Source organism: Zalophus californianus, chromosome 11 (genome assembly GCF_009762305.2).
Source record: "Zalophus californianus isolate mZalCal1 chromosome 11, mZalCal1.pri.v2, whole genome shotgun sequence".
NCBI lineage: Eukaryota > Metazoa > Chordata > Mammalia > Carnivora > Otariidae > Zalophus > Zalophus californianus.
The window spans coordinates 113559202-113586643 of record NC_045605.1 but is presented as its reverse complement, the minus strand read 5'-3'; the positions used below and the strand labels follow the sequence as shown (position 1 = coordinate 113586643).

General features: G+C 56.7%; 5 protein-coding genes across 10 annotated transcripts; 3 read left to right on the top strand and 2 right to left on the bottom strand.

Annotated features, from left to right (window-relative positions):
• Positions 1-100: 100 nt before the first annotated feature.
• Positions 101-20355, bottom strand: LOC113914391. The gene is made up of 5 exons (XM_027579542.1): positions 20072-20355; positions 4398-4523; positions 1300-1414; positions 930-1035; positions 101-197 (listed from the first exon to the last, which is right to left on the bottom strand). Exons 1-5 carry the CDS (start codon positions 20327-20329, stop codon positions 101-103), a joined length of 702 nt encoding a protein of 233 aa, XP_027435343.1. The 5' UTR covers positions 20330-20355.
• SCGB1C1 (secretoglobin family 1C member 1) lies at positions 5852-9687 on the top strand. The gene is made up of 4 exons (XM_027579231.1): positions 5852-5975; positions 8127-8264; positions 8880-9079; positions 9521-9687. The coding sequence occupies exons 2-4, from the start codon at positions 8210-8212 to the stop codon at positions 9551-9553; spliced, it is 288 nt and encodes a 95-aa protein (XP_027435032.1). The 5' UTR covers positions 5852-5975; positions 8127-8209; the 3' UTR covers positions 9554-9687.
• ODF3 (outer dense fiber of sperm tails 3) lies at positions 10879-14921 on the top strand. 2 transcript variants are annotated; one of them, XM_027579227.1, is made up of 8 exons: positions 10894-11013; positions 11238-11282; positions 11420-11536; positions 12041-12241; positions 12655-12756; positions 12949-13070; positions 13858-13998; positions 14610-14921. In XM_027579227.1, the coding sequence occupies exons 3-8, from the start codon at positions 11428-11430 to the stop codon at positions 14697-14699; spliced, it is 765 nt and encodes a 254-aa protein (XP_027435028.1). In that variant the 5' UTR covers positions 10894-11013; positions 11238-11282; positions 11420-11427; the 3' UTR covers positions 14700-14921. The 2 variants fall into 2 exon arrangements, with proteins under 2 accessions (XP_027435027.1, XP_027435028.1); XM_027579226.1 differs by lacking the exon at positions 11238-11282 and having other exon boundaries at positions 10879-11013.
• BET1L (Bet1 golgi vesicular membrane trafficking protein like) lies at positions 16005-19941 on the bottom strand. 2 transcript variants are annotated; one of them, XM_027579228.1, is made up of 4 exons: positions 19507-19797; positions 18936-19027; positions 18598-18654; positions 16005-18460 (listed from the first exon to the last, which is right to left on the bottom strand). In XM_027579228.1, exons 1-4 carry the CDS (start codon positions 19526-19528, stop codon positions 18293-18295), a joined length of 339 nt encoding a protein of 112 aa, XP_027435029.1. In that variant the 5' UTR covers positions 19529-19797; the 3' UTR covers positions 16005-18292. The 2 variants fall into 2 exon arrangements, with proteins under 2 accessions (XP_027435029.1, XP_027435030.1); XM_027579229.1 differs by lacking the exon at positions 19507-19797 and adding an exon at positions 19804-19941 and having other exon boundaries at positions 16025-18460.
• A 921-nt stretch (positions 20356-21276) lies between the features above and the next one.
• RIC8A (RIC8 guanine nucleotide exchange factor A) lies at positions 21277-27099 on the top strand. 4 transcript variants are annotated; one of them, XM_027579222.1, is made up of 10 exons: positions 21277-21494; positions 21769-21816; positions 21904-22491; positions 22940-23031; positions 23582-23732; positions 24827-24922; positions 25008-25152; positions 25228-25372; positions 25774-25893; positions 26296-27099. In XM_027579222.1, the coding sequence occupies exons 1-10, from the start codon at positions 21411-21413 to the stop codon at positions 26414-26416; spliced, it is 1590 nt and encodes a 529-aa protein (XP_027435023.1). In that variant the 5' UTR covers positions 21277-21410; the 3' UTR covers positions 26417-27099. The 4 variants fall into 4 exon arrangements, with proteins under 4 accessions (XP_027435023.1, XP_027435024.1, XP_027435025.1 ...); XM_027579223.1 differs by lacking the exon at positions 26296-27099 and adding an exon at positions 26089-26209; XM_027579225.1 differs by having other exon boundaries at positions 21355-21494; positions 21996-22491.
• The last annotated feature ends 343 nt before the right edge of the window (positions 27100-27442 follow it).

Genomic DNA, 27442 nt, shown 5'->3' with positions numbered 1-27442 from the left:
GGGGATTCAAGTGTCACAAAGGCAGGGATCTTGGAAGAGAATGTTTTGTACATTGATGAATTCCAAGCACTCAGAAGAATCTGTGGCACAGAGTAGGTGCTCAATTTAAAGCTTGTTTAATAAGCAGGGAGTATCCCTTAAGGTATTTCTGGAGGGGGAAAGTACATCTGGAAATAAACTGTTCATAGTAGTTCTCTCTGTGGAAGAATTACAAGAAACTTTCATGGTTGACTTCACACATGTCCATATTGTTTCAAATTTTAAAAACATTAATGAGAAAAAAACAAAGAACTCTGGGTAAAGTTCCTGGTACAGTGACAAGAGAGAAAACAAAGAACTCCAGGTAAAGTTCCTGGTAAAGTGACAAGAGACTCATTGCACTGTAGCTATTACCCAAGCCTCAAACACCTGGCAGCCTGTTGGGGAGCCTTGGAACATCTTCGAAGAAACCCTAGTCTAGTTCTCTCCTCTAAGGAGGAAAGACAAACCAAGAGGCAAGACAAGATGGAAGGTCTATTTATTCAACAGCCCTTTGAAAAGGAACCCTCGAGACAGTGAGGGATGTATTTCCCCATTTCTACTTCACTCCTTTCCCATATGGTTCTGTCCTTCACAGGCTAGAGCCTGATGCAGAAAAGGGGACTGCCTTAGATGTACTTATATACGACCTTGGAGGGCACACTCTGGAGGTGCAGACGGACGGGACATTTGTAAAAGTGGGACAGCAGAGTCTCACTGTAGCCCACCAGGAAGTAGAACTTGTGTGCAGGCAGCTGCCTCAGGACCAGGGCACAGATCTCCAACTGGTTAGCCCAGCGCTTTAGGATGAGCTGGTCGACCAGACACCCTGGGAATGCCCAGCATGAACTTTCAGAGGAAAACATCCTCCACTGTTCACTCTGCAGCATGGTTCTCCCCATCCAGGTTACCTGAAAGGAGCAGGGCACCTCGAAGACCCAGCAGAAACTCCAGAGGTAACATCCAAGAGCACTGGGCACTCAATTCCACCCCCACCCTGGCTTCTTCTCTCTTCTTCTACAAGTGGAATAAAAGGAATAACACTTTAAAGTTCAAATTACATTATTTCATGACGTTCACAAACAAATCCTATGAAGCAGGTATTATCAGTTATACAAAAGGGAAGACTGAGGCCTTCGCAGGGCACAAAACTCAGATGATCCTTTGCTGTCTAGCCTTTCCCCACTCTTTCTGGACATTTACAGAAGCACTGACCATCCCTTGGCCCAGAGAGATGAGGTCACCAGCTACTTCTGAGACTGCGGACATGAGCTCTCTCACCATCCAGGGCCATGGCCTCAACCAGTGGATTCTCAGTGTAGATCCTGAAACTCCTACACCTCCAACAGTGTGCCTGAAGAGTCTCCACATCCAGCCCCAGACCTTGAACCAGAACCTGAAAAGGGCGGGGGACAGGAATCTGTATTTTAAGTTCTCTAGACAGATGGATCTCAAAACACCCAATTTGAGAAACCTCATACTGAACAAAACACAGCTGATTCTCATTAGTTCCCAGTAGTTATGTTCTATAAAGTCACCATGAGCAATGAGTTAGGGAACACTGAACCTTTGCTCCTAGGGCATATAAGGGGTTCAGTTTCTGCATGCCCTTTAAGACACATCAATATATAACCTTGTTTCGTGTGTGTTTCTGCTTAAAGACCCCTTGTTTAATACACATGACCGATTAACACTGAACTCTCTGCTAACAGCATCATAACTCGTGCCTGAAGGAAACTTACCTAACATACATATTTTCTCCCCAGTGTACATCACACCCTTCTTGTGCTTCACACTTCAGCATTAGGGCTATTTTAAGGCAGCAAAGTCACCGACAAAAAGCACAAAACTGTAAACATGGGGCACTAATGGAGCTCGAAAAGAACACTTGTTTACAGCATGAGCGGAAACAAGAAGGCAGTGCCCTCAGCAGGGAAGGTGTGTGCAGGGTGCCTGCTCTGCCCACGTCCCACAGTGATTCGGGAATACGAAATCTGAGAATGAAAACCTCTGAATGACGAGGAGTTGAATCAAGCCTCCGCACGCGTTTATCTGGTATTTGTGTGACAGCCATGACTGAGAACTTCATCCCCCAACACTGCGGCCCCTCACTGTGTGCAGCGACAGCCAGCCCTTGCAGTGGGCGAGGTAGTGTGGTGCGTGCGCCTCCTCGTATGTCACCGGCTTGTCCCCCTTGCCCACTCTGCCTCAGGCCGCCCGGTTCTAAGAGCACAGAAGGGCCATGACTCTGCATGCCCACTGACCCAAGCCACCGTCCCCACCCCCTGCACCTGGCCCTTCTGGGCCCTGTCCCCACTGCCTCCAGCGTGGACCCCAGGTCCCCGGCCCCTCCACACACACCCCTGCCCCACCGCCCCAGGCCCTCACGTCCCTACGCTCCCAGCTCTCGGCACCTGGACCCCTAACCCTAACACACAAATTCAGCACCCCCCTGAACACAAACCTTAACCCTCACCCTCACCATAACCCTTCCCCCAAATCAGTCCTCTGGGAAGGTCTCCCCACTGCCAGCAGATAACAGCCACAAAGCTCCTGGGCCCTAACCCTAACCTTAGTCATCGTTCTGATACTACCCAGGCCCAAAGCCTAGGTCTGAAAAACAAGGGATTTGGGACAGCTGGCCAACACCAGAAGACTCCGTCAGTGACATAGAAGGAAATCCTGATATTTGGAAGATAGGAATAGGGCTAGAGCAAAAGGATTCCGAATAAAAACTTAAGCCAACCACACACTCAGCCACACACTGAACGGAAACCCGAAGCTTGACCCTCACCCTAACCCTTGCCCTCAATTCAGCCCTCCAGGGAGGTCTCCACAATGCCAGGATAAACAATCTTACCAGTTCCTGGGCCCTAACCCTAACCCTAGTCATGGCTCTGGCACTAGGCAGGCCCAAACAATATGTCTGAAAAACAACGGATTTGGGACACTTGACCAACACTCAAACAGCAACAGAGGATATCCTGCCATTTGGAAGACCAGAATGGGGATTAAGCAGGGGGATTCTGAATGAAAAACTAAGCCAACCTACACATTCAGCACTCCCATGAACACAAACCCTAAGCCCGACCCTCACCCTAACCCTCCCCCACAACTCAGCTCTCCGGGGAGGTCTCCACATTGCCGACAAATAGGAGCCTCCAAACTCCTGGGCCCTACCCCTAACCCTAGTCATGGCTTTAGCACCACCCAGGGCCAAAAGCTAGGTCTGAAAAACAAGGGATTCAGGACATCTGACCAACACCAGAACACTCAGTCAGTGACACAGAAGGAAATCCTGCCATTTGGAAGACAGGAATGGGGCTAGTGCAGGAGGATTCTGAATAAAAACCTAAAGCGACCCACACATTCAGCACCCACCTGAACACAAACCCTAAGCCTGACCCTCAATCTTACCCTCGCCTTCAATTCTGTCCTCCAAAGAGATTTCCACCCTGTTGGCAGACTGGACCCTCCAAGCTCCAGGGTCCTAACCCTAACCTTAGTCATGGCTCTGACACTACCCTTGCCCAAAGCCTAGGTCTGAAAAACAGAGAGTTTGGGACACCTGACCAACACCAGAAGACTCAGCCAGCAACACGGAAGGAAATCCTGCCACTTGGAAGACCAGAATGGAACTAGAGCAGGAGGATTTTGAATGAAAGCCTTAGCCAAGGCATACATTCAGCACCCCCATGAACACAAATCCTAACCCTAATTCCTAAGCCTGACCCTAACCCTAATCTACTCTGTTTTTTTTTTTAAGATGTTATTTATTTATTTGAGAGACAGAGAGAAAGAACACAGAGGAGAGTGAGAGGAAGAAGCAGACTCCCCGCAGAGCAGGGAGCCTGACATGGGGCTCGATCCCAGGAGACTGGGATCATGACCCAAGCCAAGCCAAAGGCAGACGCTTAACCAAATGAGCCACCCAGGTGGTTTTTTAATTCATAGTTTAACACTGACTTAGGAAGCATTCTTCCCTAAGATTGCCATTGTTAAGAAGAGGTGCTGCTCTTCTGAATGGGGCCATGATGACACCATGATGACAAGGAAATGAAGACAGAGTTCATGTTCCTAGAACTTGGAAGTATACTCTCTTGTTTCCTTGGTTCCCTTTTAGTTAATGGTGAAAGGCTAAAACTTCTGTGTGCTATCTGCAGTGATAGACTAGCTGGTGAGGTGTTGAGACTATCAGAGGGGCATTTACATATAAAACATCATAAGTGCAAAACCAAATAAATTGCTTGAAAGAAAGGGCATTGAGCTTAGAAGCTGACAGAACCAGATTTTCAATATTTCACGTATATAAACTTAAACACTTTGCAGGCTTTCGACAAAGTGGCACTTGTGGTTGCTAAGACCAAACAAGTACTTACAATTGCTGCTGTACTCACGGACTGGAAGCACGAAAGTCGTTCCTTGAAAATATTGGGTGTGTCTGAAGCAGAGAGCTTTGTTTGGTACAACTTTCCAAAGACACCACCGCTCAACATATCAAGGAGCTGGTAAATGAAATAGAAGCCCAAATCAGAACAAGTGAAACTACCAGAGTATTTTTCATCAAAACCTGATGAATCCAGTTATGGATGACATGCATATGTGTGATTTGAATATAAGGATGATGCAAACTTAGAAATTTCTTTTTAGCTTCATTGCCAACAAAACTGTTAGCTCTGAATCATGTGAAACCATGCACAGCTACGTTGCCAACCAGTTTAGTTTGGAGACTGAGTTTTGTGTTGTGTGTCCTGATGGCACAGCCACAGTGAGAATAGGGCTCTGGAGCAGCCTCCCAGAGTGATGAGCTAGCCCCAGGACCTCAGTCAAAGCCCTGCTTTATTTAGTGACTGTGGCTTTCCTGAAAAACGTCAGCTGACCCAAGCAGTGTGCTTAGAGAGGCGGTAAAATTGTGGCTTGTGTAACAACTGATGGGTTAAACTTAGAATTATTCTCTTTATTGTGTATCATAATGAAGCTCTCATAAGCAAATGCTGATGGATTTTTAGATACGGTGGTTATCAAGGGGAGGAGTCCAGCTGAGGATATTTCACTATAGATGAGCTCCTAGTGTCTCTGCAAGAAGCAAAGCCATGGTGGCCCCAGCTCATTAACACCATGAATCAGACAGTCTGACATCTTCAATATCTAATGAGCTTAATATTTCTGTGCAAGAACAGAATACCACTTTTCTTCATTAGGACACAGAAGACCATAGGGCACAAATAAATATTCAAAAACTAGAACAGAGGCTCTGCGAATTGTGATCATGAATTCCACAATTAACAAATATTATCTTAGTATCTGCACATCTGTGAAAATTGTAACCAAACACCTTGTGAATCAATAGAATGTGGGCTTTTTTTGGTAGAATGTTTTGAATATAATTTTCCATCAAATAAAGATCCATCCCTCTAAAGTTAATGGATGCTGAACGTATTGGTCCCTCATTGTTAGCCAAACCCAACCATAAAACAGAAGGCCAGGAGCCTCCCGGGGCACCCAGGAAGACACAGTGGTGTCTTGAGAGTCTGGAGAGCCAAGGGCAGGCCTCCATCACCAGTGTCAAGGGGCACTTGTGTGTGGTTGTATTTTGCTTGAAGTCGGGTCGTGTTACAGCAGTAGAGATACCACCCCGATGTTGCAGAAAGAGGCAGCGAACACCTCCTTGGGGAGAAGGCACACGTGCCGTTGGTGTGTGTGTGTGCAGACAGGTCCTCTCACACAACAGGAGGACACACAAATATATGCCTGTGAGGAAAGGCACACCGGTGGATGTAGTGTTGCGACTGCGTGTAGTTTGTCTTCTGATTTCTTTCAGTTTCTCGGTGAAGTAAGAGCCAAGGCCCAGAGGGTAAGCCAAGACTGGCAGTGTGACAAGTAGCCATCTCAAAGGACATGAGGACACCCACCCTGGAGACCTGGAAGCCATAAGCAGCACTAAGGACACACCCAAGGTGAGTTCTGGACGTGAGATCTGCTGAGGTAGCAGGTGGAAGAAGAGAGGGGGTGGGCAGGGGTCACCCAGTGCTGGGGGTAGGGGCAGGGCGCGGGAAGCGCGGCTGTGAGCAAGGGAGGGGTGCCTTGTCACGATGGTGCAGTAAAGCCAGGGCCGGGAAGTGCATGTGGACTGTGGCAGTCAGCCAAGGTGCTCCCTGAATACCTGCTGGGCACCAGAGGACGTGGTCATCGGGAGGCTCACCTGAACTAGAAACGGGGAAGTGCTGCCACTGGTGCTGTGGAGACTGGGACCGCGGCCCTGGCAGTGGCTGACTGCAGCAGGTGAAGGTCAGGTGGCCAGGGGAGGGGTCAGAACCTTAGGTGGATTAGGTATGTGCAAGCAAAGTCACCACAACTGGTAACCGGAGTCGGCAGCAGAGGAGGACTGACTCCTCCGTTCACGTCCTCCTCAACTGTGAGGTGGTTGGAGGATGCTTGCGCTTCCAGGGGCTGCGGTTTGGAGAAGAAGAAAAGCCACAACCCAAACGCAGCCAAGGGGGCACCCAGTCCACCTCCAGTAGCGACAGCAATCTGGAGAAACGGTAGGAAAATGGAGAAGAAGAAGAAGAAGAGCTGGGCAGGCTGGTCTCCAGTAGGGCCAGCCCTGACTGTCGGAATCATCGGGAGTGATTCAGACGAACGGTTTCCAGGCTGTACCCCCGGGAACACTGCTTCTGAGCTATGCCGAAGCCCGGGGCTGGCATTTGTAGACATCTGCCCAGGTGATGCAACAGGCAGCCAGAGACCGATGGGTGAAGGATGGTGACGGGGACAGCATAGGGAATGAGTCAGTGATGGGGCAGTAACTTTGTACGGGGACAGATGGTTGCTACACTTCTCGTGGGGAGCGCTGAGTACGGTACAGAATCGTGGCGTCACTAAGTTGTACTCCTGAAGCTGATGTAACATTTTGTGTTGACCGCACTTCAATAATCTAGTTAAAAAAGGAAGGTGATGGGTGCATCAAGCAAAGGTGGAGGCTGTGGCCATCTCAGAATCCATGATCCCTGGGGCCTTTGGGGACAGGGGCTCCACATGGCCTCAAGTAGTCTCCCTGATGCAGCCACATTGCTGTGTTACAGGTGATCTTGGTACACATTCTCTGTCCTGTATTCTTGGAATTCTGTGTATGAGCAGGATATACCTCTCTGGATCTTACTGCATGTTAGCAAAGAGAATTGCAGAATACTCATTGTAAACAGGCACCTGAGTGGTTGAGAACAGGACAAGGGTCTCCTGTCTGTGACACCCTCAGGGCCAGCTAAAGACGAGTGAGGGACAGGGTGACAAAGGGTGACAAAGACACCATAGTAATCAAGCCAGAGCAGTTTGGGGAAGGTGGAAACCGTCCCCAAATGCTGCATGAGGAGCCCCCTAGGGCTGGCCAAGGGCTAAAACTCCTGGGTCCTCACGAGCACCCTGAGGACACCATCAGCCACCAGATGGCAGCAGCGGACAGGAGAGGGCCCAGGTCCGACACAGGAATGGCTGCTCCTGGGCAGGTCTGGTTGGGGACCCAGGTGTCTCAGCCCCCTATCTCCATTCGAACATCTCCCCCAGATCCTAGACTTCTCGGGGCCGGCCTTGCCGCAGAAGGAAGCTGTGTCTCAGACTGTGGCCCCTCCTCGCTTCCTGCAGTGGTGGGACAATCCCACCAGGCCCCAGGGGTGACCTGGCTCCTGGCCCCTCAGTCTCTCTGAGACCCACCTCCTGCAGCACTGGGCCCATCTCCTACTACCCAGATCCACAGGCCCAGGAAGCCCCCACACCTGCCCCAGTGGAGACCCTCAGGCCTGTTGAGCAGAGGGGGGATCCCCCCACAAAAGAAAGGCCTGAGCCCAACCCCAGAGCCTACCACTCTCAGCCACAAAGCAGGCATGGCCAGAGGCCTGTGGCATCCTGGCCCCCACTGTTATTCCCCATTGCCCTCACATCTCACCCTCTCCCACATCCACTCAACCCAAAACCACGTGCAGACCACCCCTCACACAGCGCCCCAAGCCTGTTGCTGCTTGACACCCAGGGGAGCCAGGGGTGAAGACACACCCCTCACCCCCCAACCCCCACGGCCCAACCTACACTTTCACTGCCAAGGTCTTGACTGGCAGGTTGGCCCCACCCCCAGGCCAGGTGCCACCTGTGAGGCATAAAGCCTGCAGAGGCAGCTCCTGAGGGACCTCCGCTGTCTGCCATGAAGGGGAGCAGCACCCTCCTGCTGGTGGCCCTCACCCTGCTCTGCTCCTGCGGTGAGTCTGTGTGCTTCTTTCAGCAGGGTCCCTGTTTGGGGGATGGATGGGGACCTGGGGAGCTGAAAACCCAGGCACTAGGCCCCTCACAGTGATGGGCAGCAGCCTGTGTAGGTGCCCGGCGGGACTCCACCACAGAACACAGATGTGGACAACGACCCTGATGCCCCCGCTGACCCCAGTCCAGTCCCCACGCAGCCCCACCCACACCCAGCCCAGCTCCAACCTCTGCCCCAGCCCTAGCGTCACCAAGCCCGACGTCACCAACCCAGCCCAGCCTGAGCCCAACCCTCCAAGCCCCATGTCAGCCAGCCTCGCATGGAGGGGAAATTCCAGCTTCTTTAGGGGTCTGACTCCTTCCCTGGAGATGCCGGGGAACCCAGAGTGGAGGGAGGGAGGGGGGTTAGGGGTGACAGGAGGGGTCTGTGGGCAGGTAGGGAGGAAGATCTGGGGGAGGAGAGGCAGGGTAATCATCGTGCAGGCACACCGCAGGGCAGGTGAGATGGGAGTTGGTGCAGAAGGTCTGGATGCTGAGGCTGGAGTGCTGGGAAGTCTGGGGTCATGGGCTGGAATGCAATCCTCCTGTCCTGGTGTCATCCCGCTCCCACCATACAGGGCTGGCCACCGGGGAGGACAGCGGTGAGTTTTTCATGGAATTCCTGCAAACGCTGCTGGTGGGGTCCCCAGAGGAGCTATACGAGGGGCCCCTGGGCAAGTACAACGTCAATGCAGATGCCAAGGCAGCACTGACTGAGCTCAAGTCCTGCATAGATGACCTACAGCCCATGCACAAGGCGGAGCTGGTCAAGCTGCTGGTACCGTGGCTGGGGGGTGGGGGCACCCAATTCCCTAAATGCCTGCAGCCCCAGCAGGACCCACGGCTCTGCCCTACTGGCCCTCCACCAAATGCCATGGCTCCTGATTATCCCCCAATGCAGCCTACCACCCTTACAGACAGCTGACATGCCGCAGTCAGCAGAAGTAGATATCCCAGACTTCACTCCCCACAGAGCACCCTTAGCCTCCCCTACACATACATACATGCATAGGAACACCTGCATACAAGTGCACACACACATCCACACAGGTGCACACACCACTTCCCCAGCTGCTAGGAGAGGACTGGCCAAAATGTGCTAGAGCCTACTGTCCCCCAGGGGCCGGCCTGGCTCTGTCTGCCCAATGGAGATGGGGTTTTCTAGTTATTGGTCACCAAGGATAGGACCCCTCTTGGCCCACACCTGTCTGCCTTCCAGGTGCAAGTGCTGGGCAGCGAAGATGATGCTTAGCAGACCCCAGTCAGGGCTCCAAGCAGCCACAGGACCAGCTACACAAGCAGCCATGGCCACGCCACCCCATTACCACTTCCCCGTGTGTGAATGTACCCTAAAACTGTTCAATCAATAAAGCCTCCTGCAGCTCAGGTTCTGGCTCCTGTCTCTCCCCACACTCAGGGCACAACTACACGCACATGGAGATTCACATACACAGGGTCACATCCACAGAGCATGCACATAGAAGTAGCCCCACACAGGGGCGCCTGGGTGGCTCAGTCGTTAAGCGTCTGCCTTCGGCTCGGGTCATGATTCCAGGTCCTGGGATCGAGCCCTGCATTGGGCTCCCTGCTCGGTGGGGAGCCTGCTTCTCCCTCTCCCACTCCCCCTGCTTGTGTTCCTGCTCTCACTGTGTCTCTCTCTGTCAAATAAATAAATAAAATCTTAAAAAAAAAAAAAAAGAAGTAGCCCCACACAGAGGGCAGACCCACCAGATACCCATGTGGACAGAGCAAGTCAGATAGACAGGCAGGTGGGTGGACACAGGAAGGCCTGCAGAGGCAGTGGTGGGGTGCAGGAGCAGTGACTCAGAGCAGGCAGGGACAAAGTGCCCCAGGCAGAGGACATGGCCAAGACAGGGAGGTCAGGCTGGGGGCGCTCTGCCTCTGAAGGCTGTCATTCCGAGATAATAAATATACACAATGGCACAGGTCCAGGGGTTGAAAGCAATCTCCCCAAAATCACCCAAGTAAAGAGTCTACCTGGAAGAAATGCAGACCTGAGCCGTAGCCCCAAGAGGAACCTCGACAGAGTCAAGAAGAAAGTGCACCTGCTCTTGAGGACACCCATGCTCCGAGGGGTGCACACAGCCAGCAGCGGCCCAGGAGGGAGAGCAGGGTCTGAGAAAGGTTCCACGGGAGAGCATCAGCTCCCCACCCCCACTCCCCAACCCTCACCTTGGATCCCAGGATCCCAACTGCTGGAGCCTTCCTGTGTTTCAGTTCCCCGGGGTCAGTGGTCTTCACTGGGGGCAGGGCTGACTAGGTTCTTCTCTGCCCCTCACAACTTTCGGTCCCCCGCCACTCCAGTTCTGGGCCCCATGGCCTCCCTGTCCAGTACAGAACCTTGCTGTCCCTTTTCCTGCCCTCCGAGCCCCTGCCCCACCCATTGCAATGAGGAGCAGAGCAAAGTCCCAACCTGAACCATGCGTGGTGAGGGTGGGGGTTCCCTGGGCAGAGGCCATTGTCTCCCTCACACAGATAGTGATCTAGAACCTGCTGTCCCACAGAGCCACATTCTAGAGCTTGGGGGCTAGGGCCCCTCCCCAATTCTCCAAGCCCCCTGGGGAGAGGAGAGGCTTACCTCTCCATGCCCCTTTTCCGGGAACTCCCTGGCACTGAGGCCGGAGCAACGGGACCACCTCTGAGGAGGCTTGGTCCATAGGTTGCTCTGAGCGCAGCTCCCGGACCAAAGAGGTGAGGGCCCCTCTGGAACGGCCTGCCCCCCACCCCGTGGCACAGTCTCAGCCAAGAAGTTTCCCACCTTTGCCCATCGCTCCTTGCCCAGTAGTGCCTAGGGTCCTCTGAGTAGGAGAAACCTGCCCAGAACCCGCTTAGAGCCAGGGAGGGGTGGTCTGTGAGGGCTGGAAGAGACAGCCCTTCTGGGCATGCACACGAGTGTCTGGAGCTCCTCCTCTTAGGGTTGGTGAGGGCAGAGCAAGCCCACTACTCCAAGCAGAAGTTCGGTAAGTCTGGGCCCCAGCTCAAGAGCTCACTGAGGAGACTGTGGCCTGAAGTTCTGCCCATCAGTGGGGACAAAGCAGGGACGGGGTGAGGAGTTGGGTCTTCCCAGCCCCTGGTCAACCTCCCGTCCCATGGACAGAGCCAGCCATGGCAGAGGAAGTATGGGTGGGCACCTGGAGGCCCCATCGCCCCCGGGGGCCCATCATGGCCCTCTACAGCAGCCCGGGACCCAAGTACCTGATTCCACCCACCACGGGTAAGTGCCTGGGAGCCTGGAATGGGACTGGGGTGGGGACAGGAGCCAGGTCTGAGGCGGGCTTGGGATGGGCCTGGGGAGGGTTGGGGAGGGGGCCTGGTCTGAGCCTGGGGAGGGCCTGGAGAGGGTCTGATGGGGGTCTGGGGAGGGCATGGGGCAGGTCTGGGGTGGGTCTAAGGAAGGTTTGGGGGGTGGGAGGCCTGGGGCGGGCACTGAGGAGGCCTGAAGAGGGTCTGGGGGTACATGGGCTGGCCCTGAGGGGCCTGGGATGGGTCTGGGGAGGATTTGGGGGGATCTGGGGGAGTGCCTGGAATGAGGCTAGGGCAGGCCTGGGGAGAGTCTAGGGACGGTCTAGGAGGGGGTCTGAGGGGCGGGTGTGTGGGATAGGGCTGGGGAGGCTGAGGGCTCATCCCTGACTCCCAGCCCATGAACCCCTCTGGGGACAATACGGTGGGGAGAAGGGTGGTGTCTGGCTCCAGGCTGCTCAGAGGCTCTGCCCCACAGGCTTTGTGAAGCACACACCCACCAAGCTGCGTGCACCAGCCTACAGTTTCCGGGGGGCCCCCATGCTCCTGGCAGAGAACTGCTCCCCAGGGCCCCGCTACAGCGTGAACCCCAAGATACTGAGGACTGGCAAGGACCTCGGCCCCGCCTACTCCATCCTGGGGCGCTATCGCACCAAGACCATCATGACCCCTGGCCCTGGTAAGTGACTCTGGCCCACCCGCAGCCCTGCCCAACCCTGCTGATGGTTACTGCGTGTCCTGTCAAGGTGAGGGTGTGAGGGAACACAGGCGTCCTGGGCCTCCTAACCCTTCATTTTCCTCACAAGGGGTGCCATCGGGTGCAAAGCAGCCTTGGAGACCCTCAGGCCCAACTCTGACCTGAACTTTTCTTGGCCTGAGTCCCTGCACCAGGCCTACATCAGAGCCTGGCCCTTCCTCCTCCAGAGCTGCACCTGTCCCCCGATTCCTGCAGTACCCCCGACCAATCTCAGTCACCGTCTGTATTGGGGTCTAGAAGCCCTGCACCTGCAGTTGACCCCCTGAGCAGGGCCAGCAGCCTGTCTGCATGGTCCTTTCCCTCCCAGCACACCCTCCACTCCTTTCCCGAGCCAGGTGACTACTTCCCAGAGAAATCTACCAAATACGTGTTTGACTCAGCACCCAGCCACTCCATTTCTGCCCGGACCAAGACCTTTCGAGTGGACAGCACCCCAGGTATGCAGCAGCCCTGACAGCCAACATCCGACCGGGCTGGGGATCATGACATGGGTGGTGGGGAAGGTGGGGGAGACAGGGCAACCTGATGGCTGCTCTCCTGGAAGTGGAAAGCCCCAGGGAAGGAGCCATCTGAGACTCTGGATGCAGGATTCTGTCCAGCCTGAGACTCAATGCCCATGCACCCCGCAGGCCCTGCCGCCTACATGTTACCTGTGGTAATGGGGCCCCACACTGTCGGCAAGGCCTCCCAGCCCTCCTTCTCCATCAAGGGTCGCAGCAAGCTGGGCAGCTTCAGTGACGACCTGCACAAGGCAAGGGTCCCCCTGACAGGGCGCAGCACTGTTCATCCCCCAGAGGTGGCCCATCTGGCCCCTTCCCCCAGACCCCGGTGCCACCAGACTGAAGCCTGTCAGTTCTTCATCCTCTGGGTGCCTGCCACATGCCTGGCACCACCCTGCCCCCCCCAACACACACACAAGGTTACAGTCTAGGGGTGAGGAGGGGCAGACAATGGACAAAGATGCAGACAGCAACAGTGATGAGGAGGGTTGAGCAGGGAAGGGGCTTTACAGAAGGCTGCGGGGAGGGCAAGGAGCAGCCTTTGACAGGGTGGCCTACAGGAAGATGGCAAGAAGAAGAAAAGCTGTGAGATATTTGGGGGAGGAGCGTTCCAGCTGCAGAAATAGCCGGTGCAAAGGCCCTGAGGTGAACACATGCCTGGGAGCTTGAGGACCCTGGGGAGAATGCCAAGGTGGCGTCACAGCACTGCTGACCTTGCCTGCCCATCTCACCGCCATCAAGTCCCGCAGGACAGAGTCCCAGCTGGAAAGGGGCCTCTCTAGCACACACCAAAGGGACAAGCCTGGGACTGGCACACACTGGGTGTCATTGCCAGAGCAAGGCTTCTGTAGAAGGGCAATGTCCCGCACAGAGAAGGTCATCCCCACGGTGCGACTATTGTCTGGGGACAAAAGGGACCACTGACACACAGACACACAGTGGCTCAAGCTTGAAACCCATTGCCCGATGCTGGCCCCCTATCCTTTGGAGCCACATGCCCTGTCAGCTGAGGTTGTCTGAGCCTCTTTTGCCTCCTAGACCCCAGGTCCTGCAGCCTATCGCCAGACGGATGTGCAGGTGACAAAGTTCAAGGCTCCACAGTACACCATGGCAGCCCGGGTGGAGCCCCCAGGGGACAAGACCCTCAAGCCAGGACCAGGAGCCCACAGTCCTGAGAAGGTCTAGGAAGAGCAGGGCCCAGAGGGGTGGGGTGAGGGGTGGGGGGTTACAGTGAGGAGGGAGTGGGGATGGGGGTGACATGGCCCAGAGGAGGTGGGGGTGGTCATGACCCAGTGGGGAGGGGTAGCAGGGGCACCACCCAGAGTGGGGGGGGGGCACAGCCTCGGGAGCAGGGACCACAGGCCAGAGTGGTTGAGTTATTGGCGGCACAACCCGGGGGAGTGGGGTTGGCAGGGGCAGAGCCGGTGGGGGGGGGAGCGGGCACAGGCCAGAGGAGTAGCTAGGGAGCAAGCCCAGAGTGGGTGTGGTGGGGAAGGGCCCGTGAGGGTCACAGTGGCCATGCACCCCTAGCATGCTAGGCATTCGTGGCACATCCATTTCCCCAGCTGGCAGGGTCTGCCTCCCCAGAAACCAGTGACAGTTAGTGTGCAGAGCACTCACCACACAACGGCCTCTGTGTTTAACCTGGCAGTGTGGTCTTGCTGCCGTCAGCCTGGCCCAGGTGCAGGAGGCACAGGGAAGCCACTGTCAGCAGCTCTGGCCCCCGGGAGGGCAGAGCCCGTCAGGCGGGGCGGGGGTACCAGCTCTTCTCACAGCCTCTCCTCTCCCAGGTGACAGTGACCAAGCCCTGTGCCCCCGTCGTCACCTTTGGCGTCAAACATTCCGACTACATGACACCCCTGGTGGTGGATGTAGAATAGCCCTGGCCCCCACCCTACCCCAGAGCCTCTGCACATCATGCTCCCACCACAGATGCCCTGGGTCGTGGGCTCAGGACACCTCCTCCACCAGCTGGGCTTGTGGCCAGCCTGGCCCTGCAGGGCAGAGCATACTTGTTTGGACAGTTGTGACCAGTTATTTTTTCTATGATGCTTTCCCATTTGCTAATCTCATTTCCTGCTGTGCCCAGATATTTAATAAATCACAGATTGCATTAGTAATGAGTTTGTCTTGGCAGTAGAATCAAGCTTTCCCAGAAAGGGGCTCCTGCCTAGGTGGCTGGGTCCTATCCTGGCTTCCAGGGCCTGGGGTCTGAGCAGAGAGGGGGCTTGGGATCCTTGGACACCCTGCCACACCCGCCCTCCTAATTCCGCCTTGGGCCCTGCACGTCACATTTCATTGTACACTCCAAGGATGGTCACACCAGCATCCGTCCCTTCCCCATGGTCTTGTCCCTTTATGACCGGCTCTCCCCCATGAGGTCTGTGCCCCTCCCCTTCAATCTGGACTAGAACCTGTGACCACCCTCAGTAACGTGATACTGCATGACCTCTGAGGCCAGGCCATGCAACATACAAAGGAAACAGCTCCTTTGTGGAGCTAGGCAACCCCCTCCCTTTCCTCACTCCAACACCAGCCACCGTGGTGTGAGCTCAACACTTGGTGAGGCCACATCAGCATCCAGGCAGGAAGCACACCATGCTGGTCTGGAATTCCAACCACACTAACCATAAGACATAAATTATTCTAATTGTGACTAAGTTTTTTAAGGTGATCTGTTAACAGCAAAGGCAACACAGGAAGCACAAGGACGTGGGCCAGGAAGGGGGCACCTGAGTAAGGCCAAAGACAGGCATTTCCAGAGGCTGCCTGGAGTCCAAGGCCAGGCCTTGAAGAGTGGAGTGTGGATTTCACCGCAGCCCTGGGGAAAGGCTGCTGTGAAGCCCGCCGGGTGGGTGGCCCCGAGGGTCATCCCTGTGAGCCCACCAGCTGTAGCAGTACGAAGTATACTATGGCCGCTGACCCTCACTCAGCTGGGACCACGAGGCTGTGTTCCGAGTACCTCACGTCTATTCATTTAACCCTTAGCGGTGGTTATAGAAACTTGACAGAAACCTCCCGCTGGGCGTAGGAGGAAGAAGTGAGGAAAGGTGCAGGGACATGACAGAACCAGAGAGGGAAGGAGGTAGGGTCCAGACCACCAGCATCCACGGCCAGTCTGTGGACCAGGGTCAGCTCCAGATGAAACCCTCAGGCACCCAAGAAAATGAGGACACCAAAGATTGTTCACTTCGTCATGAAGCTGTTTATTCCAAATCTTTATTGCTAAATGCCTTGTTCTTGAATTGTGGGATAAAGCTTGGCAGAATGTCCTCACTTGGCACAGGTCGGGTCCGCAGGTCCTTTTCGTTTTGGTGGTTTCAGGGACCAACGTCAGCAAACCGCACTTACGCCAGGGGTAGGTGCTGAGCGCCCGAGGCGAGGCAGGAGGAGGGCAAAGGCTCTGACAGGTCGGCAGCAGAGCTGACATGCCCCCATCATGGAATCCATCCCAGTGCAATGAGAAACAAAATGGTAAACCAGAAAGGAACTAAAACCCAGACCCCAAAATAGCTGGAAGGGCCACAAAGAGCTATGGAAGTGGAGGCGGGGAGGCAGAGATGGGGGCTTTAGGAGAGACCATTGCAGCTTGAGGTCTCAGGGGGACAGCAGAAAGCACTCATCAAGACTACCCGAAACACAAAATCTAAACCAGCCTGCATCGAATCTGTAGTGTGGTGCGGCTCCCACAACTGAGCCATGTTCTCAGGAAGAGGTCAGCACCATAGGCCCAGGCAGGATGCAGGGTATGGGTCCATCTGCAATATGCCACCAGACGGAGACACTACACAGGTCTAGTAAGCTTGGTGACCAGTGGACATGCCCCCCCATCATAAGATTTAACATGAGATGGCTAACTCAAAGCCACAGTGCGTGGGGACTGGGGAGGGAGGCAGGACCATGGGGGCCTGAAAAGGAATGTCAAGGAGTCAGGGGAAATACCAAAGCCCCACAGACAGGGAGGCAGGTAAGCTGATCTCCCTGGATGAAAAACTAGCCTCTGGAGGGATAGGGGCAAGTCAGAACATAGCACTCAGAAGTAGGAAGGTAGGGTCCCCCTCCTCCAGGAGGCTGAGCAACCCAGCAGGTCCAATGCGAGAAGAGTACTATGGTGACAATGTGAGGAGGGGCCGGGCCTGCTGGACAGACAAGGGACACAGAAGGGAGAATAGGGAGCAGCAGCAGTGCTGAAGGTGAGGTGGCCAGAGTCAGAGACCGGAGCAGAGGTGCGGTCAGCGTGTGAGAGTCACACCAGGGGCCTGCACAGCACACGGTGTGGGGCAGAGCCGACAGTCCTCTGGGGGTAAGCGCGAGTGACTGCACTGGCAGAAGACAGGAACAAGGGTAGGGAAGGACACAGATGATGAACTGTTTCTTACACGTATTTATGCACAATGAGGGTGCCGACACCTCACCATGGGGTGAGAAGCCACTGGCTCAGGTGGGCCTGTGCTTTGGTTTGTGTGAACATGGGGCTGGCCAAGTGGGCAGTGAGGGCCCAGGGAGAGGCGGGCATGGAGGGCAGCCCGCAGAGGCTGGGGTTGAGGGGACGACTGAGAGTGCCCTTAGTGAGGGAGCTCACTGCTGAAGGGCCTCACGTGGTGGAGCAGAAGCTGCCTGGTGACCCTCAAGAAGTGACCCACGGTCCCACGAGGAGAGTCCTTGTAGGGAAGCCTCCTGTCTCAAACCACAGAAGGCGCCTCCCCAACACACATTCTGCCTGACTCTGAAACGCCAGATGGAACTGCTTCTAGAGGTCTGGTCCCCCAGAAACACATCTTTGGTGTTGGCTCGATCTTGAATCCTGAGAAAATGGGAGTTTCTGCTCCTGGATACAAGACTGGGAGATCCAAAAGGATCAGGGCCCAATGGCTCCAGCCAAGGCTGTGGTCCACTTACTTCTTCATCCACAATACCCTGCCCTTCCCCGAGGGTCTGGAGGGCAGGCGAGGCTGATCTGCCCATACTCAGCAGCCCTAGCCAAGGGTAGCTGCAATCTCTGAGCTGAGGAGATGGTGCTCCAACTTCACAGCCAAACCCCCTTCCGGTGTCAGCTCCAGGCACCTCAGGCATCAGATGTGGCCTTACCCAGAGACACGGATAGGGCAGAGCCTTAAGACGTCAGAGCCCCAAGGGACAAGGGAAGGGCTGCGGGCCACAGGTAGCCATGTCCAGGATTTCCAGAGGCTCTGCTCACACCTGGCTCTGCCAGAGCCTTTAGTACCCAGAGTAGCACAGGGGCCTGGGCCTTGGTTTCCCTCAAGGGAAAGAGACCCTTACACACATGGGACCAGCCAATATGAGCTCACTCGATCAGAGGCAGCCATGAACGCATCAGACAGGAAGAAAATCCCTAAGCCACGATCATCATTTCAAAGGAGTATTTTGCAGGTAGGTCCTCTGGAGCCTAGGACACCAGGCAGGGGAAGACCCAGGTTGCCCCAGGCACCCACAGAAGTCAGCTCCTAGTGGCTCAAGTCCTTGCCCTTGACAGGAGATAGGAGAGAATGAAAAAGGCCACGATCAGGCCCACGGCCATACCACAGAGAAGCTTCCGGTTGTCTCGCCCAGACCGTGCCATTGTGGAAAAGCGCTTCACGCTCCCCGTGAGCAGGCCTGTCATGCTTGTGAAATCCGAGTCCTGAGGGAGGAATCCCAGCAAGGTCACACAGGGGCAGCACCTCCACGACTGCCACGCAGGCGCCACAAGCAACACTGGGGGCACAACAGTGTGGGGCAGAGCTGACCGCGATGCCCGCGCATACTGCAGACCCTTACCATGCTGTCCAGGTAGCGGTTCTGGTCTTCTGCGTCCCTGTCGATGTCCAGGGCCAGCTGGTCAGGACACAGAAGGGGCAAGGTCAAGCCAGGGAGGACACAGTGGATGGCACTTGACCCCCCAGGAGACCAGCAGACCCTGCCAACAACTCTGCCAGGCATAGTGCCACCAGCAGAGATCAGGAGATCCAGGTGTCACCTGGGCCTCACGCAGATGAGTGCTGCCATGGATGAGACAAGGAAGATGGGAACAACCTGACACCCTTCCCAGCCTCTAACCTCCCTCTGGCCCCCACTCCAGAGTGCCAGGTAGAGATGAAGGGAGGACCACCACTGACCGATTTGAGCCTGGTGACCTTGGAAGCCAAGCTGTCGGCCATCCGCTTATTCTCCCGGTCTAGAATCTCCTCCACAGCGGCGGGGCTCTGGGCTGTGAGAAGGGAGAGTCTGAGGGGGCGCATCTACCTGTGAGCACTGCCCTTGATCCCTGCACATCAGCCGTTTGTGGCCTCAAGGCTCTCACTCCAATTCTTTCCGGACAAGCTGGAAGTCTCGGGGAACTGGGCTCACGTCCGTTAAGCAGGTCCGACCCTAAGCCAAGGTCAGCTGCATGGACTTCACACATGACAGCCAGCCTGTGTGAGCACTTGCCCTGTGAACAGACCCCAGCCAGAACGCACAGGCTACCCCAGAGCACGATCCATGCTGAGAACTGACACGTGACTAGCACCAGGCCAGGTGATTCCGAATCTCTGTGACATCAGGTGGGTCAGAAACACCTCCCCCCCAAGTTCCGGAGTGCAAATCTGCCGCGGGCCGGACGCCTCAACGGGACGGATCCAACCGGGGCACAGCCCTACGAATCACTGATGTGCACACACCCCAAAGGAAGGGATGTTAACATCCTACCAACCACTTCACGTTCGTTCATTCCTTAAGTCACAAGAGCCCAGCGACACCGGCATCAGCATCCCGCTTCCCGGGTGAGAACAGGGGCTCTCAGAGGACGTAAGGCCCCTTCCCCCAGCGCTAGCTTCCGGGACCTGTGAACCGGCCGGAGGCCCCAGGCAGAACGACCTCGGAGGGCCCCCGCGACCCCTCCCCGGCGCGGGCAGCCCGGCTTCGCCCGTCGGCAGCGTCTCCTGCGGGCAGCCCCGTCGGTGACGGCCGGCCGCGCCGCCACCCGGCTCGCTCCCTCGCGCTCACCCCGAGCCCAGTCCGCCATCGCGCCCGGCCCCGACCCCGGCCCCGGCCTCCGTCAGCCGCGCGGCCGCAGCCTCGGCGGACGTGGCGCAGTCGCAAGGAAGACCCCCCCCGACCCCGCCTCTTCCGCTCGGGCCCGCCGACTTCCGGCCAAGGTCCGTTTCACGTCCGGACGGGGGAGGGGGCGGGCCGTTAGGGCTTTCCCTGCCAATGACCGCAAGGACAGACACTTCTAGCGGCCAATCGCGCCGAAGGCGGGGTCAGGTCCTACCTGGGGAGGGCTCCCAGGCGCTTCCTCCCGCGAGAGAGGCTGGAAGGGGGCGCGACGGGCCCTCCACCCCGCCAGGCTGCGGTGCGAATGTAGGCCCCCGTTACTGCTGTGGGACGAGGTGGAGACCAGCGCCCGGAACGGGCGAGCGCTGCAGAAGATGCAGGGGTGAAGCATTCTGAAGGAAAACGTGGCCAGAACGAGGGGCGGGAGTGTGGGGGTGGCAGGGACAGTAGGAGCCAGTGCTTCTTGCCGTTGCATTTGGGCTCTGGGAATGGGAGGGGACGTTCAACGAAGGCTTGATGCACAGTGGATACCAAGCCAGCGTACTGGAGCACTTGCTGCGTGTCGTTTAGTCCTCCCGACAGCACACTGAAACGGGAACGTGCATCACCTCTGCCTTTCAGACGGGGAAACAGTCCAGGCCACTCTGCATCTGGGTCACACACGATCAGGCTTTGACTTCATCCTGACCCCTCCCCACTCTCCCCTTTCTTTAAGCTCCGAGGATGTCTGTTTTCTCCCACCGCGGCCGTTCCCATCTTTGCACTGGCCGCTCCTTTTGCTTTGAACGACCTTCCCCCAGGTTCCTTTTGACCGTCCAGTCTCAGCAAAAATGGCACGTCCTCAGATCCCTCTGCAGCCCACCAGGCCCCTTTTCTAATCACAGCGCTATGACTGCCTCAAGCCGTCTTATTTGTCCGTTTTTCCTTGTCTTCACTTTTGGAACACAAGCTCTACGGAAGCAGGGACCTAGCATTCAGTAGGTACTCAAACCCCTGTTGAACACACCAAGTAGTCCCGGGGCTGCAAAGTCCTTTCCACCTCGGCTTTCCCCTCGACTTCCGCTTGTTCTGTGCATCAAGAGGGGCGTGGGTGGGAGACTTGGTGGGGTGGGCTAAGGCCCTCGCCTGCTGGGGTTTCCAGCCCAAGAAGCAGAGGTCCCTATTAGGTTCGGAGGCGACTCGACCCCGAGGTCGAACAATCACCTAGTGGGATCTTTGAAATCCCCGCCGACTCCCGAGCAAAACCTTCAAGTTCCAGTCAGCCGACCCAGGTCTGGCCACCTTAAGGAGCCGGCGGCCCTGGCCCCGCCCCGCGGCGCGGCGCACACAGTCCCCGCCTCCGCCGCGCGCAGCCCTGGCCCCGCCCCGCGGCGCGGCGCTCACAGTCCCGGCTTCCCCGGCGCCAACCCCGGCCCCGCCCCCGCCCAGCGGCGCGGCGCGGCGCACCCAGTCCCGGCTTCCCCCGCGCGCCGACGCAGGGCGGAGCGGCTGGACTCCGCCCGGAGCCGGGAAGCGAAGCCCCTCCCGCCTGCTCGGCGCGGGAGCCCGGGGGCGTCATGGAGCCCCGGGTGGTTGCGGATGCTGTGGAGGCGGGAGAGGAGGACGTGATTATGGAGGCTCTGCGCACGTACAACCGAGAGGTGAGCGAGAGCCGTGAACGTGGTACATGCACGGAAGAGGTGGGGCAGGGTGGGGCGCGCGTTGTGGCCGGTCCTGAGATGGTGTGTGCGGCAAGGGGCCTGCGGGCGGTGCGAGCGCAGCGCGAGGGGCGCCGAGTCCGTGAGGCGTTGCTCGGGGGAGAGAGTCTGCGTGCACACACTCAGGGGCGGGGGTGGAGCGCCATCTGCTCAGAGGGGGCCTGTGGACTCGGGACCCCACCCACGGAGCCCCCTGAGCCTCTGGGTCTCTCTGCAGAACTCCCAGAGCTTCACGTTTGATGATGCCCAACAGGAGGACAGGAAGGTGGGTGCTGACCGAGGGGTAAAGGGGCAGGCATGGGTGGCCCCGGGCAAGGGGGCCTGGTGGAGCCGCTCTTCTCCCTGCCCACAGAGACTGGCGGAGCTGCTGGTCTCGGTCCTGGAGCAGGGCTTGCCACCCTCCCGCCGCGTCACCTGGCTGCAAAGCATCCGCATCCTGTCCAGGGACCGGAGCTGCCTGGACCCTTTCACCGGCCGCCAGAGCCTGCAGGCACTTGCCCGCTATGCTGGCATCGCCTTCGAGCAGTCGGCCCCGGAGCCTCTGGACATGGACGTTGTACTCGAGTCCCTTAAGTGCCTTTGCAACCTCGTGCTCAGCAGCCCGGTGGCACAGGTCCTGGCAGCAGAGGCCCGCCTGGTGGTGAGGCTCGCAGAGCGCGTGGGGCTATATCACAAGAGCAGCTTCCCACACGACATCCAGTTCTTTGATTTGCGCCTCCTCTTCTTGCTAACGGCACTTCGCACCGACGTGCGCCAGCAGCTGTTTCAGGAATTGCGGGGAGTGCACCTGCTGACTGATGCGCTGGAGCTGACACTGGGAATGACCCCCGAAGAGAACCCGCCTGAGCTCCTTCCTCCCCAGGAGACTGAGCGGGCCATGGAGATCCTCAAAGTGCTCTTCAACATCACCTTCGATTCCATCAAGAGAGAGGTGGACGAGGTGAGGACCGACCTGAGCCCACGGGTAGGGCTTAATGGTGTGGATGTTTCCTGCATCTGTCTGCCTGTAGGGTAGCTGCAAGTTTCTGGGTATGAGATGGGGAGAGGACAGGCAGAGCTCTCAGCCTATCAGGAGGAGGCGAGGAGATGCACATTTTGGGCAGGGAGCCTCAAAGAATGTTTCTAAGAGAGGTGGAGGCCGTATCTGGCTCTTGCAGCCTGGCGGGAGGACTGTTTGGTGCATGGGGAGGCCGTGAGCATGGGGCTAGAGGACACTGTGACTTCATCCCAAGAGGACCTGGTGACGTTCTTGGTCAAGGAAATGCTCTCGAAGGTATGTAGGAGAGGCCAAGGGGCTAGGTGTGGAGGCAGTGGAGGAGATGCGTGGTCCGTGCACATGATCCCGGAGTGGGGCTTCCTCTCACAGGGATCCCTTTCTTTTTGGTCAGGAAGATGCTTCCCTTTATCGGCACCTGGGGACCATCCTGCGGCACTGTGTGATGGTTGCTGCTGCTGGAGACCGCACAGAGGAGTTCCACGGGTGAGGGTGGGGCCTGTTAGGTGGAAGGGAAGTGTGCTCAGTTGTCTGGAGAGTGGTTCCCAGCCCTGGGTGTGGGCTGGGCCCCACCCTAGAGAGTCCTCACTTATCTAGGTGGGACTGGACGTCAGTGTGTTTCTATAGTACGTCAGTACGTGGCTAGGACAAGAGGTATGGATCTGAGAATGGGAATGTCTCTCCAACTGGGGTAGTAACGAACAATGTGGTGTTTACAGGGTGATGTGCTTACTCATCTCTGTCTCAGTGACCTGTGCCTGGGCACGTTCTGGTTTTCCAGAGATTGTGGTGGTTCAACCCAGACAGAGCCTGGCAGGGAGGGCATCTGCAGACAGTGCCCCCGTCCTTAGGAACTCACCCCATTAAGTGGAAACACCTCCAAGGTCGGTCCCACCCTCAGCTCTGGCCTCTGGTTCCTGTCGTCAAGCCCCCAGACCCTAGTCCGTGTCATGTGTGGCCTCTGCGGGGGACACCAAGGGTTGTACCTATGTTAGGGGATCCGACTTATCAAGCCCTCCTCCCCATCTATTCGCAGCCACACTGTGAACCTCCTGGGAAACTTGCCCCTCAAGTGTCTGGACGTCCTCCTTACCCTGGAGCCACGCAAAGGCTCCTTGGAGTTCCTTGGAGCAAACATGGATGTGATTCATGTCCTTCTCAGCTTCCTGGAGAAGCGTCTGCACCAGGTGGGCAGAGGGACCTGACGTGTGGGCTCCTCGGTGGCTCTGACTTTCCCAAGCAGCCGTGGGCACTGCTTTTTTACAGTCCACACTGGTAAGTGGACATCAGCCTGGAAGTGTGATTCGGGCGATTTCTCCAGCTGCTCTGTGGTCCAGCTTACAGAAAACCAGATTCCTCCCTGAGAAACATGTGGATCCTCTCACACACACACTTGAAGGTTTTAGTTTTGCTGGTTACCATAAGGCGTTTTCAAAGTCAAACAAAGAACTGACTTTTCAGAGCTCTTTGGGGATCTGTCTTGAGTCCGTGCTTGTGTCTTTAGACTCTCAGTGTTGCTGTGTACACACAGCGCTTGGGAACGAGCATCAGTTGTCTCTTGGCATCCCTGAGGGGACCCACAGTCATCTTGAGCCAGAGGCTACCTGATTCCTGTGCCTGCACACAGGACATTGGCGGGCCAGCCCTCTAACGGCTCCTCTGGGAGCTCGCAGACGTTACGCAGGCTGCAGATCGGGGTGGAGTGAGATTAGGTGGACCCCTTGGGAATCCACATTGCTCACGTATGCTGGGAGCTGGGTCTCCTGCGTTGGACATCATATCTGTGATTGTCTGTCCTTACCACTACTGCTGCTAGGGTTGGGGTCCTGGGAGGTAAGTGGGGGGAGGCCAGGGAGGAAAAGGAGTTCTTTGCTGTCTGGGTCCATGAAGCCCACAGAGTAGGGATTTTTCTTGTGTTTTGGCCACTATTTTTGGAGGACAGGTCACGTACTCTTGGTGTGCTAATGGCTACGAACACCCTGTATTTTCTCCACGACTTTGGTATATACGTGAGGAAGTCAGAGTAGATGAGTTATTTGCCCCACGTCGCAGAGCACATGCGAACCCTCCTAAGTTAAGTTCCTTCTGCGGCCCTCTTGAAGCTCACACAGACACCCACTGCCCACTCTTGGCCCCTCAGCTGACTGACTGTGGCAAGGCTTCTTCCTGAGAGCCTCCTACCAGGACCATCTGGTGTGTGTGTGTGTAGGCCGCCCTCCACCCCACCCCCAATCTCAGGTCAGGTGGAGGCACAGCCCTGGTGACAGAGGCTCTTCTGCAGACGCACAGGCTGAAAGAGAGCGTGGCCCCCGTGCTGAGCGTGCTGACAGAGTGTGCCCGCATGCACCGCCCTGCCAGGAAGTTCCTGAAGTCCCAGGTATGGGGCAGAGGGGCTGGGGTAGGGCCCTGGTCACAGACCCCAGCCACTTCGGGCCCAGGCTGAGGGACGGCTGCCTCCCCAGGTGCTGCCCCCACTGCGGGACGTGAGGACCCGGCCCGAGGTTGGGGAGTTGTTGAGGAACAAGCTCGTTCGCCTCATGACACACCTGGACACTGATGTGAAGAGAGTGGCCGCTGAGTTCCTTTTTGTCCTGTGCTCTGAGAATGGTGAGTGCTGGGATCCAGCCCCACGCCTGTCCCTCCCAGCCACCTTCGCACACTGACCTCTGCCCTGCCCCTCAGTGCCCCGATTCATCAAGTACACGGGCTACGGGAATGCCGCCGGCCTCCTGGCTGCCAGGGGCCTCATGGCGGGGGGCCGGCCTGAGGGCCAGTATTCAGAGGACGAGGACACAGACACCGATGAGTACAAGGAAGCCAAGGCCAGGTGTGTGCCCCTACACCCTCAGCTCCCTCACTCAGCCTGGTCCCTGGTCTCACACCCATATGGACCCTCGGGGTGGGTGGGACACAGGACGACAGACGGGTAGGACTTTGGGAGTCGGGCACTGGTCCCGTGAGCGATACATGCTGATGTCAGGGTGTTCTGTTGAGAACATGGACTGAAGGGGGCCAGGCAGTTGGGGGACCAGGAGTTCCAGGTGGCAGGAGCTGGTTCACTGCTCCTGGAGGGAGGCCTCCTGCAGCTGCCCTGCTTCATGCCCCGCCCCCGGAGAGTGGGCTTGTCAGGCCAGGCAGGACGTGTGGGACTCTACCCACCGCGTGCAGCGGCCTCCTGTCCTAGAGAGTCACTGATGCATCCCCTACACCCCCTCCCCTGGGAAGCAGCATAAACCCAGTGACCGGGAGGGTGGAGGAGAAGCCGCCCAACCCCACGGAGGGCATGACGGAGGAGCAGAAAGAGCATGAGGCCATGAAGCTGGTGAACATGTTTGACAAGCTCTCCAGGTACATGGTGTGGCGAGGAGGGGCCCACGGCTGGGAGAAGGGAGGGCAGGACCCCCGGCCTGTGTGCAGTCTGGTGGGCCCCAGGAGGTGAGGTCAGAGCCAGGCTTAGGCCAGGCTGCATTCCTAAGGTTTGAGGCAAAGGAAACGCCCCAGGAAGGGATTAGACTTGAGATTGATATTATGTTTGTTGCGCAGACGATGAAAATCGAGATCTAGAGAAATTAAGAGTCTGCACAACGTCCCAGAGCCACCGGATAGCAGTTGGGATTCCCCAGGAAACAGGAACAACTTAGTGGAGCACAAGGAAGTAGTCGAGGTTGAACAGGACTTCTGCCACCGCCCCCCCCCCCCCCCGCCCCAGTCAGGCCCCTTCCCCAGCCGCACCATGCTTTTCCCTCACAGGCACAGAGTCATCCAGCCCATGGGGATGAGTCCCCGGGGTCAGCTGACATCCCTGCAGGATGCCATTTGTGAGACCATGGAGGGGCAGCTCTCCTCGGAACCCGACTCAGACCCCGACTGAGGACAGCAGTCTTCTGTTCCCCCTTCAGAACTGGTGCTGCTTCCAGAGATGTCCTTGGGACTGTGACCCTTGGGAAGCCATGTCCCTCTCTCCAGCTCAGAGACCCTTTCTCTTTACTTCAAAGTTCTGTTAATGATTTGTCTCTGGTCCAATTTCTTATCTTTAGGACTGTGAGGGCCTTGTCCTGCTGCAGCTCTGGGAACTCAGCCTTGATTTCCACAAATGAAGTAGTTCTCATGTGTGTGCCAAGAGGATGTATGCAGAGGCTGATGCCTGGGGCAGAGGCTGAGCGCGGGCACACACAAGCATTTTCTAGGTCTGGCATGCATGCCCAGAGCTTCCATGTCAAGCAAGCGCTGCAGTTCACGGGAAAAGAACTTGCTAGAACTGTGTATACTAGTGTCAGAAACATACTTCCATGGTATGCTGTGCTCTTTCTGTCCCCACTGAGCTCAGGACTGGTAGCCTCGTACGCCTCCTTGGTCCTCGCTAAGCTGTCTGCTGTAGCATCCACAGCACCCAAGCTCTCACTGGTTGTGACAGTGGAATCCTGACCATAAACGTATGAAGGGAAGTACACCTCTTAAAGCCCTAAGTCTGGATTTCTGTCACATGCCACAAAGCATCACAAAAACATCATCTTGGAATAAAGAGTTTGAAGCAAAAGCGTGTGTATGGGGGATTAATTTCATTCTTTTCAGAATTCGGCCCTTTTCCTAGATCATTAGTCATGTCTTCTGTTCTTGAGGAGGCCCCTCTCAGGAGTCTGTTAATTGTGCCACGGGTGGGGAAACAATGCCTGGAAGGAGGGACCACACACAGGGTAGGAGCCAGGATCAGGAAGGTGTGCCTGGGTGGTGCTGTCCAAGCTGGGCCTTGGAGCAACCCCAGCAGAAAGGGCCTGTGCAGGCACGGGAAGTATGGGTTGAGTACAGGGTGGGCTAGAGGCCAGCCAAGGTTTCTAAATGAGTAATGCCTTCCACAACATAGAGGTTAATCCTGGGGGCATTACTGGGAAGGCCTGTA

Bases quoted from the DNA above. Each gene is read 5' to 3' on its own strand.
- SCGB1C1 (XM_027579231.1), top strand. From the start codon at position 8,210: ATGAAGGGGAGCAGCACCCTCCTGCTGGTGGCCCTCACCCTGCTCTGC. The intron at 8,265-8,879 runs GTGAGTCTGTGT...CCCACCATACAG, and splicing joins CACCCTGCTCTGCTCCTGCG to GGCTGGCCACCGGGGAGGAC. The intron at 9,080-9,520 runs GTACCGTGGCTG...TCTGCCTTCCAG, and splicing joins CGGAGCTGGTCAAGCTGCTG to GTGCAAGTGCTGGGCAGCGA.
- ODF3 (XM_027579226.1), top strand. From the start codon at position 11,428: ATGGCAGAGGAAGTATGGGTGGGCACCTGGAGGCCCCATCGCCCCCGG. The intron at 12,242-12,654 runs GTAAGTGACTCT...TTCCCGAGCCAG, and splicing joins CATCATGACCCCTGGCCCTG to GTGACTACTTCCCAGAGAAA. The intron at 12,757-12,948 runs GTATGCAGCAGC...TGCACCCCGCAG, and splicing joins TCGAGTGGACAGCACCCCAG to GCCCTGCCGCCTACATGTTA.
- BET1L (XM_027579228.1), bottom strand. From the start codon at position 19,528: ATGAACGAACGTGAAGTGGTTG. The intron at 19,028-19,506 runs GTAGGATGTTAA...CCCTTCTCACAG, and splicing joins GAACGAACGTGAAGTGGTTG to CCCAGAGCCCCGCCGCTGTG. The intron at 18,655-18,935 runs GTCAGTGGTGGT...TGTCCTGACCAG, and splicing joins AGGTCACCAGGCTCAAATCG to CTGGCCCTGGACATCGACAG.
- LOC113914391 (XM_027579542.1), bottom strand. From the start codon at position 20,329: ATGCAACGGCAAGAAGCACTGGCTCCTACTGTCCCTGCCACCCCCACA. The intron at 4,524-20,071 runs GTAGGACCTGAC...TTCATTTACCAG, and splicing joins CGCCTGGGAGCCCTCCCCAG to CTCCTTGATATGTTGAGCGG. The intron at 1,415-4,397 runs GTAAGTACTTGT...CGCCCTTTTCAG, and splicing joins CCGTGAGTACAGCAGCAATT to GTTCTGGTTCAAGGTCTGGG.
- RIC8A (XM_027579222.1), top strand. From the start codon at position 21,411: ATGGAGCCCCGGGTGGTTGCGGATGCTGTGGAGGCGGGAGAGGAGGAC. The intron at 21,817-21,903 runs GTGGGTGCTGAC...CCCTGCCCACAG, and splicing joins CCCAACAGGAGGACAGGAAG to AGACTGGCGGAGCTGCTGGT. The intron at 25,153-25,227 runs GTGAGTGCTGGG...CCTGCCCCTCAG, and splicing joins TGTCCTGTGCTCTGAGAATG to TGCCCCGATTCATCAAGTAC.